General features: G+C 45.5%; 1 protein-coding gene across 4 annotated transcripts in view; it reads left to right on the top strand.

The window, feature by feature from the left end:
* The window catches only part of egfra (epidermal growth factor receptor a (erythroblastic leukemia viral (v-erb-b) oncogene homolog, avian)), a 49,770-nt gene that overhangs the window by 22,755 nt on the left and 14,789 nt on the right, over positions 1-12,226 (top strand). For 3 of the 4 annotated variants that reach the window (XM_056293623.1, XM_056293622.1, XM_056293624.1), the window contains exons 2-15: positions 2,524-2,675; positions 3,186-3,372; positions 3,602-3,733; positions 3,869-3,937; positions 4,548-4,666; positions 5,372-5,513; positions 7,816-7,932; positions 8,980-9,106; positions 9,203-9,276; positions 9,410-9,497; positions 9,667-9,866; positions 10,703-10,835; positions 11,300-11,390; positions 11,670-11,827. In XM_056293623.1, the coding sequence (XP_056149598.1) occupies positions 2,524-2,675; positions 3,186-3,372; positions 3,602-3,733; positions 3,869-3,937; positions 4,548-4,666; positions 5,372-5,513; positions 7,816-7,932; positions 8,980-9,106; positions 9,203-9,276; positions 9,410-9,497; positions 9,667-9,866; positions 10,703-10,835; positions 11,300-11,390; positions 11,670-11,827 (1,789 nt within the window). The remainder of the gene's footprint in view (positions 1-2,523; positions 2,676-3,185; positions 3,373-3,601; positions 3,734-3,868; positions 3,938-4,547; positions 4,667-5,371; positions 5,514-7,815; positions 7,933-8,979; positions 9,107-9,202; positions 9,277-9,409; positions 9,498-9,666; positions 9,867-10,702; positions 10,836-11,299; positions 11,391-11,669; positions 11,828-12,226) is intronic. The other variant, XR_008811360.1, reaches the window with a different exon arrangement.

The following is a 12,226-nucleotide window of genomic DNA, read 5'->3' as shown; positions in this document are numbered from 1 at the left end:
TTTTTACACGCGGCTATAATGACGCTCGCTTTACTCAAACTGTTTTGTTTTTGCTGCACCGGGAAAGAGGCCTGACATTTGAGCCTTGGGTGGATGAATACTGTCAAGCTTCTGGTCGACTTTGATTTTCCCTCTGATCTCGGTCATCCGGTATTCATCCAAAGCACATAACAATGACACAAATCGCACACAATGTTTGAACGCTGTCAGCTGGTGCTGATGGTATCGGCCAATATACGACATGCATTTGGCTAATGAGCTCTAGACAGCATCAGAAACCTAATATTCCAGGTTTTCCAAATCAGCATGACGCCTTTATAAGTGTTTACCATTTCACACGCCCCAGTAATAATGTTCACAGCTGCCGTGTGATGATGACCTTCTGCCCACGTCGCTTCGGTTTCCTCGGTCCGAGTGGCAACAAGGGAGCTTATTGCATCTCGCAGGGCAGTGCTAATTAAATTGGTCAGCCTGTCTCGCGAGAAGCTGCCTCTGGTGCCGAGGCATGAGGCGGCTGGACGGTAGGGTTCATTTCAGGGAGCTCCCCCAGGGATGAGCTAATGAGGAGAGGAGGGGGGGGCAGCTGTTTGAGTCTATAATTCTCACAGATTTTTTTGCCCCCGGTTCATTGGTACCGGTGAACAGCAAACTACTCTTGCTCACTTGGAAGTAACAGAAGGCGTCCGGGTAGCGTGGCGGTCTATTCTGTTGCCTACCAACACAGGGATCACCGGTTCGAATGCCCGTATTACCTCCTGCTTGGTCGGGCGTCCCTACAGACACAATTGGCCATGTCTGTGGGTGGGAAGCCAGATGTGGGTATGTGTCCTGGTCACTGCACTAGTGCCTCCTCTGGTCGGTCTTGGCACCTGTTTGGGGGGGAGGGAGAACTGGGGGGAATAGCGTGATCCTCCCACGTGCTACGTCCCCCTGGCGAAACTCCTCACTGTCAGGTGAAAAGAAGCGGCTGGCGACTCCACGTGTATCAGAGGAGCCATGTGGTGGTCTACAGCCCTCCCTGGATCTGCAGAGGGGGTTTAGCAGTGACCGGAACAGCTCGGAAGAGTGGGGTAATTGGCCAAGTACAATTGGGGAGAAAAAGGGGGCAAAAAAAAATAATGAAAATAATAATAGTAACAACAGAAGAATGTTCTGGAAATAACTTGTGATATGGGTTTATCATGTTGGGGGTTTTGTGCAGAAATAAAACATTCTGGGGCACGGGTATGGTGACTGCACTGTAGATGGCTGTTAGGTGTGTACTCTGTAGGACGTGCCGAGCTGATGTGTTATATGACTTTCCTAACTGTCAAGAGCAGACATGTTTTGGAATGCACTTCAGGAGACGTTGCAAAATCCCACATCCACATAACGAAGACAGGGAAGAATCTGTCAACCCATAGGATTTAGAAGACATTTTCCAAAGTGTACGTTCTACTTGCTGGTGTGCGTGCGACTGCGTTGGCGTGTCTTGATGTGTACGCGCAGGAGCATGCACGCTCGTGCATTGGCCATGGTGTTAGGCATGCAAGGGAGCTCGGCTGAGCAATTCATCCGTGATGCCAGTCAGAACCTGTCAGGCCAGCTCAGGGGACAGAGTTGCACGACTGGAAAACAATGTGTTTTCATAAGACACGCACGCTCGGCCCACAGGCTTACCGTTTGTCGAGAGAGACCCACTTCTGTCTTGTGTGCTTATCGCTAATGCGGCCTTTCTTATCCAAACACTATGTTGTGCAATGCCAGATAGGGCCTGGCGTTTGTAATACTCTGTCAATGGCCTCTTTGTTATTGGCAATGAAAGAAAGAGCAAGTGCATGGATCAGCATTTGATATATGAAGTGCTAAGTGGGATTAAGTCATTGCCCCAACAAACTATATGCTTTAACAAATTTGTTGAGGGTTTTTTTTTTGTATTAATTATAATTTGTGTGTGGTAAAACTCGGCGCAGAGGTAGATATTGTTTCTTTTTTTCAAAGAGAAGAAGATCAGCAAAATGAATATACAGCCCTCAGGAGTGTCATGGAATTGGTGAATAACACCAAATCTTTTCTCAGAAATGACAGTACCAAGCAGTTCTGGTTGTAGCGGTTGTTTTAACAAGCCAGGGAACCAGTGGAAAGACCCAGGCCACTGCCAGCATAAATACAGCCAACTCCATTTGACTCATGAGCAAGCACTCGGTTCGTCAATGGGATCTGATTCCCATTCTAGATGCAACCCAGATCAGCTATTTCCAAGTGAAGGCTGTCCAAGTTATGACTGCGCAGATCCTATACACAAACAAAGCTGCTGCACATTTGCAATAAAAGGTTACCCTCATAAATGTAGCTAGTGTTACATACAATGGGTAAACCAGTAGTTTGCTATTAAGCTGTGAGTGTGCAGCACTTTGCCGACATCAGCCAGCATTTCTATTTATGTGGCATATAACTAGCTATCCAGGACTAAAAAGAAGCCGTTTGTTTCTGAGTAACGTTCATATGAATCCCATTAACTCCTCCTCGTCTATGTTTCTGCAGTATGCCAGGGCATCACCAACAGATTCAACCTGCTGGGCACCAGAGAGGACCACTATCTGAACATGCTGAAGACCTACAGCAACTGCACCGTGGTCCTGGAGAATCTGGAGGTCACCTACATGGAGGACCACCATGACCTGTCCTTCCTCAGGGTAAGGACTGGACTCCGTTGCTAGTGGAAAACCATTGCTACAAGATAAACATGCACATCACATCTGGTAAAAGGATTGTGCTAGCATTTGTCAGAAGCCTCTTTGGTGGTCTGAAGCTAGTTGTCAGGCAAGCTGTCCTGGATACTGAGTGGCTCTTTACAGTCCTGAATATGCTGCTGCTCAGAAGTACCGTGTGCGTGTGTGTGTGCGTGCGCGCATGCGTGCATGTGTGTGCGCATGTGCGTGTGATTGCATGGATGCATGGGAGTGGAGATTTACTGAGAAATTATTCAGTGATGTGCCAACAATGTAATTAGAGGCCTGAAACACATTAAAACATACAGAGATGCAGACTATTATTGACAATACGTGATGAAATAACACACATAAAACATGTGCTGTCATATAAATCAAACTGTAAATAATACTAATAATACTACCCCGGCAAACATGCAGTTCACAGCAGAGTGACTTTTGACCAGGGGTTATCTCTCACTTCTTCCTTCACAGTCTATTCAGGAAGTGGGCGGCTATGTGCTGATCGCCCTCAACACAGCCCCCCGAATTCCCCTGGACAACCTGCGGATTATCCGAGGCCATTCCCTGTATGATGGAGGCTTTGCCCTCGCTGTGGTACTCAATTACAACAAAACCATGGGTCGGGGCACTGTCGAGCTTCCTCTGACCAGCCTGACAGGTCAGTGCCCCATTCTCAGCCCCTCCATGACAGGATTTCTGCTGAAAACCTGACTTCTGCCAGTGTTGCGAGAAAGAAAACTCTCTTTTCCCTAGTTTTTCCTGGCAGTTTCTTGTTTACAATAAAGCAAATGAATGGGCCACATTTACTCTCTGGTCCAAATGTTCATATCCTTTCATTTTATGTTGACTTGAGAGATCATTTCATCCCTTCTTTTTTTTTTTCCCAGAAATTCTTAAAGGAGGGGTTCGGTTCTCAGGGAACCAGCTGTGTAATGTGGAGACAATCCAGTGGTATGACATTGTGAATGCCGACACCAAACCCAACATGGAGTTCCCTGAGCCCAGCAAAAACCTACACTGTGAGGGCTTTATTTGATTCACAATACAAAGCAAAGACAAAACGAAAGATGTACCAAATTATCTGAGCACATAAATACCTGGAGGGTGTTAAGTGAATATTGATGTCCTGTGTTCTTTGGTCCTGTTTTATGCAGGTAAAAAATGTCACTCAAGTTGCTTCAATGGTTCTTGCTGGGCCCCCGGTCCCCAGAAATGTCAGACTTGTAAGTTCAAATTTTTTCGTTCTTTGGAATTGAAAGTAAAAAAACATGCTTTTTAATACCTATAAACTCATTATGCTTTTCATATGTTTTATATGATTATTTGTCTTCTCCAACATAAGCTGGCGGCATGGTGGCACAGTGGTGAGCGCTCTTGCCTCACAACAGGAAGGTCCTGGGTTCGAACCCCGGGGTTGTCCGACCTTGGGGGTCATCCCAGGTCGTCCTCTGTGTGGAGTTTGCATGTTCTCCCCGTGTCTGCGGGGGGGTTTTCTCCGGGTGCTCCGGTTTCCCCCACCATCAAAAAAAGACATGCACGTTAAGGTTAATATTCCTGTCTGTGCCCCTGAGTGACCGAGGCATGGCAAGACGAACTAGAGTTGGTCCCCGGGTGCTGCACGGCGGCTGCCCACTGCTCCTAGCTACACAACTAGGATGGGTTAAATGCAGAGCGTGATTTCCCCATGGGGATCAAAAAAGTATCTCAAAATTTAAATTAAAAAAGACATTCTTTCTTTTACCTATCTACCTGTATCTACAATTTGAAAGTCAAATGCAGAAAATATCCTTTAACATTCACACTGCATCATTTTGCTTATGTTTCCGTCCCTAGTGACCAAGCTTAACTGTGCCCAGCAGTGCTCCAAGCGATGCAAGGGTCCTTCACCGAGCGACTGCTGTAATGAGCACTGTGCTGCTGGCTGCACCGGACCCAGGCCCTCTGACTGTCTGGTGAGAAACAGAAACCTTCACTTCGGCTCAAAAATGATGAAATAGGCTGGACTGTCAGTTCCACTTTGAAGGTTAACAATGAGCAGTGCACCAGGTCCAAAGACCCACCCGGCCCTGTAAAAACTGGCTTAGCAATAAAACTTATTCTGATTTTTGTTCTGAAACTAATCCTGATGTGTGTGATGTGGGCTCAGGGCTGATGGCAGCATCTTGGGGGTTGAAACTGTCTTGGGACCTGTCTCTGTATCCCTTCTCCTCTCTCTCAGCCCCCCCCCCCCATCTTATTTAATGAAGAAAAAAAATCATTAGCAAGATTGAGTAATCTTTAAGAGATCATGAGATGAATAGGGCAAGGGAGTGGGAAATGCTGAAAAAGTCATATTTCAGGAAGAAAAACAGATTAAGGTTTTCATAGTTTTCCATGACATTTCCCTGGGATGCCTCACACAACGGAGCGCTTACATAATAAGGCATATGTTTCCTGATTAGAATCACATTGGTACTAGTCTTAGTTTCAACGGGAAAACTTTTTACCACTGATTAAATCTTTTATTCGTCAGTAATTTCAGAGTCGGCCTCAGCTCAGCTTCCTCTCTGTACAGCGGGGAGGGTTTAAGCCGGCAGTATGAGAGTGGAATGCTGTGTTATGGTTGGCTTGAGGTGTCGTCATGGTCCCGGTGCACTCAGTGGTTGTTTACTCTGCAGGCCTGTCGGGACTTCCAGGACGATGGTACCTGCAAGGACTCCTGCCCAGGCCTCATGCGTTATGACCCCAACCTGCACCAGCTTGTGCCCAATCCAGATGGGAAGTACAACTTTGGGGCCACCTGTGTCAAGACCTGCCCACGTAAGATCAAATAAAAGCAATAATAAATAAAAAGGTCTCTGAAGTATTTTAGGGTCCAAGTATATCCTCTTGGAATTGTTAGGCTGCCCTCTTCAATTTCTTTTTTGATAGGCTCAAAGTCTCACCCAATACTTAGGCAACAAAAACTACGTTGATTAGTCACATGGTGGCGCTATAACAAGTAGCATTATATTTTGGGCATGAACCATTTGTTTATGAACAGAAGTTCTTTTGTACCTAATAATTTTTGGAACATGCAGAGTCCATCATGCAAAACTTAGTGTGGCTCATCCTTATGTCAATAGTTAATTGATGGACCAAATGGTTTGGCTTTTATTAACGAATGAACTTTTACTGTTCATCTAATCAAACCTCCAGCATGCACTGGGGCAGTTTGCAGCTGAATGTGAAATGGCTGGGATGAGAGTGAGCACCTCCAAGTCTGAGGCCATGGTTCTCGTGGATTGCTCCCTCCGGGTTGGGGATGAGTTCTTGCCTCAAGTGAAGGAGTTCAAGTATCTGGGAGTCTTTTTCACAAGTGAGGGTAGGATGGAGCAGGAGATTGATAGATGGATTGGTGCAGCACCAGCAGTAGTGCGGACGTTGTACCAGACCGTTGTGGTGAAGAGGTTGCTGAGCTGGAAGGCAAAGCTCTCAATTTACCAATCAGTCTTCATTCCAACCTTCACCTAGGGTCATGAGCTTTGGGTAGTGACCCAAAGGGTGAGATCACAGATGCAAGTGGCTGAAATGAGTTTCCTCCGTAGGGTGTCTGGGCTCAGCCTTAGAGACAGGGTGAGGAGCTCGGACATCCGGAGGGAGCTCGGAGTAGAGCCGTTGCTCCTTCGCGTCGAAAGGAGCCAGTTGAGGTGGTTCAGGCATCTGATTAGGATGCCTCCTGGGCGCCTTCCTTTGGAGGTTTACCGGGTACGGCCAACTGGGAGGAGACCAAGGGGTAGACCCAGAACTCGCATGTCCAATCTGGCCTGGGAATGCCTTGGGATCCCCCAGGAGGAGCTGGAGGGCGTTGCTGGGGAGAGGGACATCTGGAGGGCCCTACTTAACTTGCTGCCACAGTGACCCAACCCTGGAGAAGCAGCTGATGAGATGAGATGAGATGAGATGAGATGAGATGAGATGAGATGAGATGAGATGAGATGAGATGAGATGAGATGAGATGAGAGCTAATCAAACCAAAATGTGAAACATGTGCCAAGGAGTCTTAACTGAATGTGTGTTAAGGAGTCTTAACTGAATGTGCCCACATAAACATTTTGAGTTCTAACACTGAGGGACACCACAGATGCAAAATGTGTATATCTTGCTGCTGACCACATAGATTTTTATTATGCTCTAAGGTCACTTTCAAGTTGATTTGTGAAATTCGGTCATGAATGTTGAAAGTGATTTTTAAGATAACCTAATGTCCATAGTATTTAAATCCAAACTTCAAAAATCCATTATTAAAAACAACCCTTATGTCTTAAAGAGTTGAGATTTTCAGAACAAACCTGCCAATATGTGAAGAAACTTTGCTTCACTGTAACCTGTCATCAGTATGAAAATCCATCACTCTATATTTTTCAAAAATACAACAATATTAATTTACTCCAGAGGTTCTCATAACATTTATTAAGATGCTACCATAGATTGACACACATATTGTGCTTGGACCCCACCAATTGCCACATGTGGCACCATTTTTTATTTTTATTTTTTTGTCCTTGTTCTGCACAGATTGTGAAATATGTCTCTTCAAGAAAGTTTTGACCTTACCAGGAAATCACCCGGTTCCTAGTTATTAGTGTATTTATTACCTCACATGAAAGCATGGGCTGTAGCAGTTGTCTTGACAGCCCAGATAAATAAAATAATACAAGAGGGCTTCACTTGCCAATATGGAGTACTTCATGCGTGAATATGAGTTTTTTTTCATGGTGTGGAATGCAGAACTGGAGCCCAGGTTATCCCTCTGGGCTTACACATTCAGTTGTAACCATCTCTCCGAGTTTAATTATAAACTGCATAAACAAGGAAAGAAAATGATTAAGTGTGAGGGCGTGTTAATGCAACAACTGTACTTTATCCTTTTAACATGCTTAACACCCAAGTACAATACAGCTAAATCAGTGCTCCTTGTGTGGAGTCATGGAGTACTCCATTGGAGGTACAGCTCGTTATTATTGGTAATACTTACAAATTTATTTTTATTGAAAGGCAGAATGAGCTTGTGTGCAGATGCATAAGCATAGGTGCTCAAGTGTGCAAAGTAACTGGCTTGTATTTTATGGTTCATCCTCAGATAACTATGTAGTGACGGACCACGGAGCGTGCGTGCGGACATGCAGTGGTAATACATATGAGGTGGACGAAGGAGGGGTCAGGAAGTGCACCAGATGTGAAGGCCTGTGCCCAAAAGGTAGGGATCAAGACTTTGCATAAACACCTAGCTGACCTGAGGACAGTCTCCTGTTTGCATGTACAGTGTATGTGCCCCCTTCTATTAACTGCTGTCACAGAGCAGGTTCGACGCCTAGCACGGCAGTCTCTGCTGTCTGTGTGATTTGGTCATGTGATTGGGTGAATTGGGCATTAACTGTAAAGCGCTTTGAGTACTCTGTAGAGTGGAAAAAGCACCATATATATATATATATATATATATATATACTGTTTTGTACAGACCATACCTTTTACCTAGCAGCGCCTGTGTTTTCCTAAGCACTTCTTGGGACACTACTCAATTTAGCTCGGTTCTAAAATGGATCAAGAATCCGGTGTCCGGGTAACGTAGTGGTCTATTTCATTGCCAACCAACACGGGGATCGCTGGATTGAATCCCCGCGTTACCGCCGGCTTGGTCGAGCGTCCCTACAGACACAATTGGCCGTGTCGGCGGATGGGAAGCCAGATGTGGATATGTGTCCTGGTCGCTGCACTAGCACCTCCTCTGGTCGGTCAGGGCGCCTGTTTGGGGAGGAGGGGGAACTGGGACGAATAGCGTGATCCTCCCACGCGCTACGTCCCCCTGGCGAAACTCCTCACTGTCAGGTGAAAAGAAGCGGCTGGCAACTCCACACGTATCTGAGGAGACATGTGGTAGTCTGCAGCCCTCCCCGGAGCGGTGGAGGGGGTGGAGCAACGACTGGGACGGCTCGGAAGAGTGGGATAATTGGCCGGATACAATTGGGGAGAAAAAAGGGGAAGAATCCAAAAAAAGAAAAAGAAAAAAAAAAGAATCTCCAAATTCTTTACTGAACTTGACAAATTTGCTGTTTTTAAATATTCTAAGGCACCACCTCTGAATGATATTCGTAGATGTCTTTAGTGTTCTTCTCTTGTGCAACATTCATTTTCCATATTCTTTATGTTGAATATCTCACCAAATCATATTCCTTGAGTGTGCAAACTCACACTGCCAACTTTTCATGTATTGACGTATTTCCTATGTGCTGCTGATTGGTTGCAGTTTGCAATGGCCTTGGAATGGGGAATCTGGCCAATATCATGTCTATTAATGCCTCAAACATTGACTCCTTTAAAAATTGCACCAAAATCAATGGCAACATCGCTATCATCTACACGTCTATTCACGGGTGAGTCAAGTGCATTTAGCATACGGTTTTTGTTCTTAGAGTGATACTATTGTTAGGTATTTTTTGATATAACACATGCATTATTGTTATTTGTAGGGACCTGTTTACCAAAACGCCCAAGATGGACCCTGCCCAGCTAAATGTGTTTAGGACGGTTAAAGAAATTACTGGTAAGTTTCCATAAGACCTGAATAATGCATGACATACTTTAATAATGCCCTGTTATTCTGTTTCTAATTGAAAACATTTGGTTGGATTAGCCATTAATAGTTTTGACCTTACTTTAATATATCACCTTTAAAGGGTTTTTATTGATTCAAACATGGCCAGAGAACATGACCTCACTCAGTCCCTTTGAGAATCTAGAGATCATCCGTGGACGGACCAAACGGTATGTTTTCTTTTTTTGCCAAGACCTCCTGTTGATTCACAACCATGAGCTCACAAAGACTAAATGTCATAAAACCTTTCCTCCTCCCTCCCTTTCTCTCGCTCTCTCTCTCTCTCTCTCTCTCTCCCTCCACTATCCCCCTTGCCCACCTCTCCTGCTGTCATCTTAGTGGTAGCCATAGCCTGGCTATTACCAGTCTGGGCATCAACCACTTGGGCCTTCGCTCCCTGAAAGAGATTAGCGATGGAGACGTGATCATCACCATGAACTCCAACCTCTGCTACACCAAGAAACGCCACTGGAAGGGCCTTTTCAAATCGGAGAGCCAAACTGTCAAGATGGACGGAAACACGGATGCTGCCACCTGCGGTAAATTACACCAGTCACTGGCAAAAGAGACAGTTAAAACTCTTCAAAAAATACTTTGGGGCTATATTTACTTCTGATAGGGTCAAAATGAGTAGAGAACTGTAAGACAGGACCCAGGAACAAGTAAAACTTGATCCTCATTTTGACCCTATTTCTTTCAGTCTCGCAAGTGAACATCAGCCTTCTGAGTTAGACTATGTATAAAGAGTATTCACAAATATGATTTGACTTTGATTTGGACTTTGGGTGGCATGGTGGTGCAGTGGTTAGCACAGTCGCCTCACAGGCAAGAAGGTCTTGGGTTTGAGCCCCAGGGTAGTCCAACCTTGGAGGTCATCCCGGGTCGTCCTCTGTATGGAGTTTGCATGTTCTCTTTGTGTCTGCGTGGGTTTCCTGCGGGTGCTCCAGTTTCCTCCCACAGCCCAAAGACATGTAGGTCAGGTGAATCGGCCATACTAAATTATCCCTAGGTGTGTGTGTGTGTGTGTGTGTGTGTGTGTGTGTGTGTGTGTGTGTGTGTGTGTGTGTGTGTGTGTGTGTGTGTGTGTGTGTGTGTGTGTGTGTGTGTGTGTGTGTGTGTGTGTGTTGGCCCTGTGATGGCCTGACAGCCTATCCAGGGTGTCTCCCCACCTGCTGCCCAATGACTGCGGGGATAGGCTCCAGCATCCCTGCGACCGTGACAGCAGGATAGGCGGTTTGGATAATGGATGGAAGAATGAATTTACTTCTGATAATGCAGTGCAAAAGAATGACCTAATAAATCAGATCAGAGTCAGAAACGAAGTCTTTGGGAAAAAAAGATTTCTAGTTGAGATGGTGTGTATTTATATTTTCAGCAAAGCAAAACAACACTTGTGACAGGAAGTGTACGAAGGACGGCTGCTGGGGCCCCGGCCCGGCAATGTGTTTCGCCTGCCGGGACTACAGCCGGGATGGGAACTGTGTTGACTCCTGCAACATCCTGGAAGGGTAAGGGAGGAATCCGGCTTTCACTCCCTTTTAAGTTGTGAAAGGCACGTCTTTTCGTTTTTAGACAAACAGTCTTAATTATCAGATCTTTGTGTACTGCAGTTGACTTTAAAAGCCTCATTTTTCAGTCGTGGCCATTTCCTGACCACGACAGTCGATGAGACCGAGGGTCTGAGTCTGTCTTTTTTTAGTCTGTGATTTTATTTTTTTTTCCCCTCTCAGACATTGTACAGTTAAACCTCCTGTAGATCTTTAAGAGACAAACACTGTGGCTGGAATGGCACACAAACTCACAGCTGTTTATCTTAGGAGCTATCTGTCAAACATTGAAAGTTGCCACGCTTATAATTTAACTTCTGCCCTCAAAAATCAGGATGAGGTATTTCACTTTCAGTGCGACTGTTTTGAAATGAAATGTGTTATCGTCGAAAGTCCTTGCAGTCTTGTTATTGTTTCTTTTGCAGAGAACCACGGGAGGCAGTAGTGAATCAAACGTGTGTGGCGTGTAACCCTGAATGTCAGCCACTTAATGGGACCGCGACTTGCAGTGCACTTGTATGTGGGCCTCCTATAACCAAACATTATCACTGCAAACATCCCTTAACTTTCTGTTTGTCTGTCTAACGTCAGTGCTTTTTTTTTGTGTGTGTTTGCTTTTTGTTTTTTTGTTGCTAAACATCTGTGGCCTTCAGAAGACCAATGCACTTTTGCTTGCTGAAGATTGTTCATTGGAATGGGTACAGTTCGTGCTAACATGCTGCAGCGCTGAATGATATCCACTGCTGCTGGACAGTTGCACAACAATGGTTATGTTCTTTCCCTTTTTATTTCCAGGGTCCTGGACATTGTACGAAGTGTGCCAATTTCCGAGATGGACTGTTCTGCGTGTCTCGTTGTCCTCGGGGCGTGCCAGGGAAGGATGACACTCTCGTCTGGAAATACGCTGACAAATTGAAAGTTTGCCAGCTGTGCCACAAAAACTGCACCCAAGGGTACGTGCACTCAACAGTCAACTGAAATGGCCAGCTCACCGTTTCACCGTCTCCAAAAGGAGACATTATGTTCGATGTTGATATGTCTTGGCAGCTAACACTTGTTAATTGATGGTTTTCCTGAACTTGTTTCAAACCAGCGGGGTCGGCTGTCCCATTAGCTTGTTACTGATGGCACAATGCAGTTTCTGCAACGCCGGAAGGACCAAAGTCAGCTTGGTCGGCCAGCTTATTGTTGTATAGTTTGATAGTGTGATGTAGGGGACATTATGGGCGGAGATGTTTAGGCTTAATGTAAGCCTAATCGTGAGTGTATTGTCAGATACTGGGCGTGCGTATAAGTCTGATCTGTGTCGAGACCAGTGGTTTCAACCGCCAACATTTTCCTCTGAGTCTGAG

Source organism: Lampris incognitus, chromosome 14, assembly GCF_029633865.1.
Source record: "Lampris incognitus isolate fLamInc1 chromosome 14, fLamInc1.hap2, whole genome shotgun sequence".
Taxonomy (NCBI): domain Eukaryota; kingdom Metazoa; phylum Chordata; class Actinopteri; order Lampriformes; family Lampridae; genus Lampris; species Lampris incognitus.
This window is presented reverse-complemented; position numbering and strand designations above follow the sequence as displayed.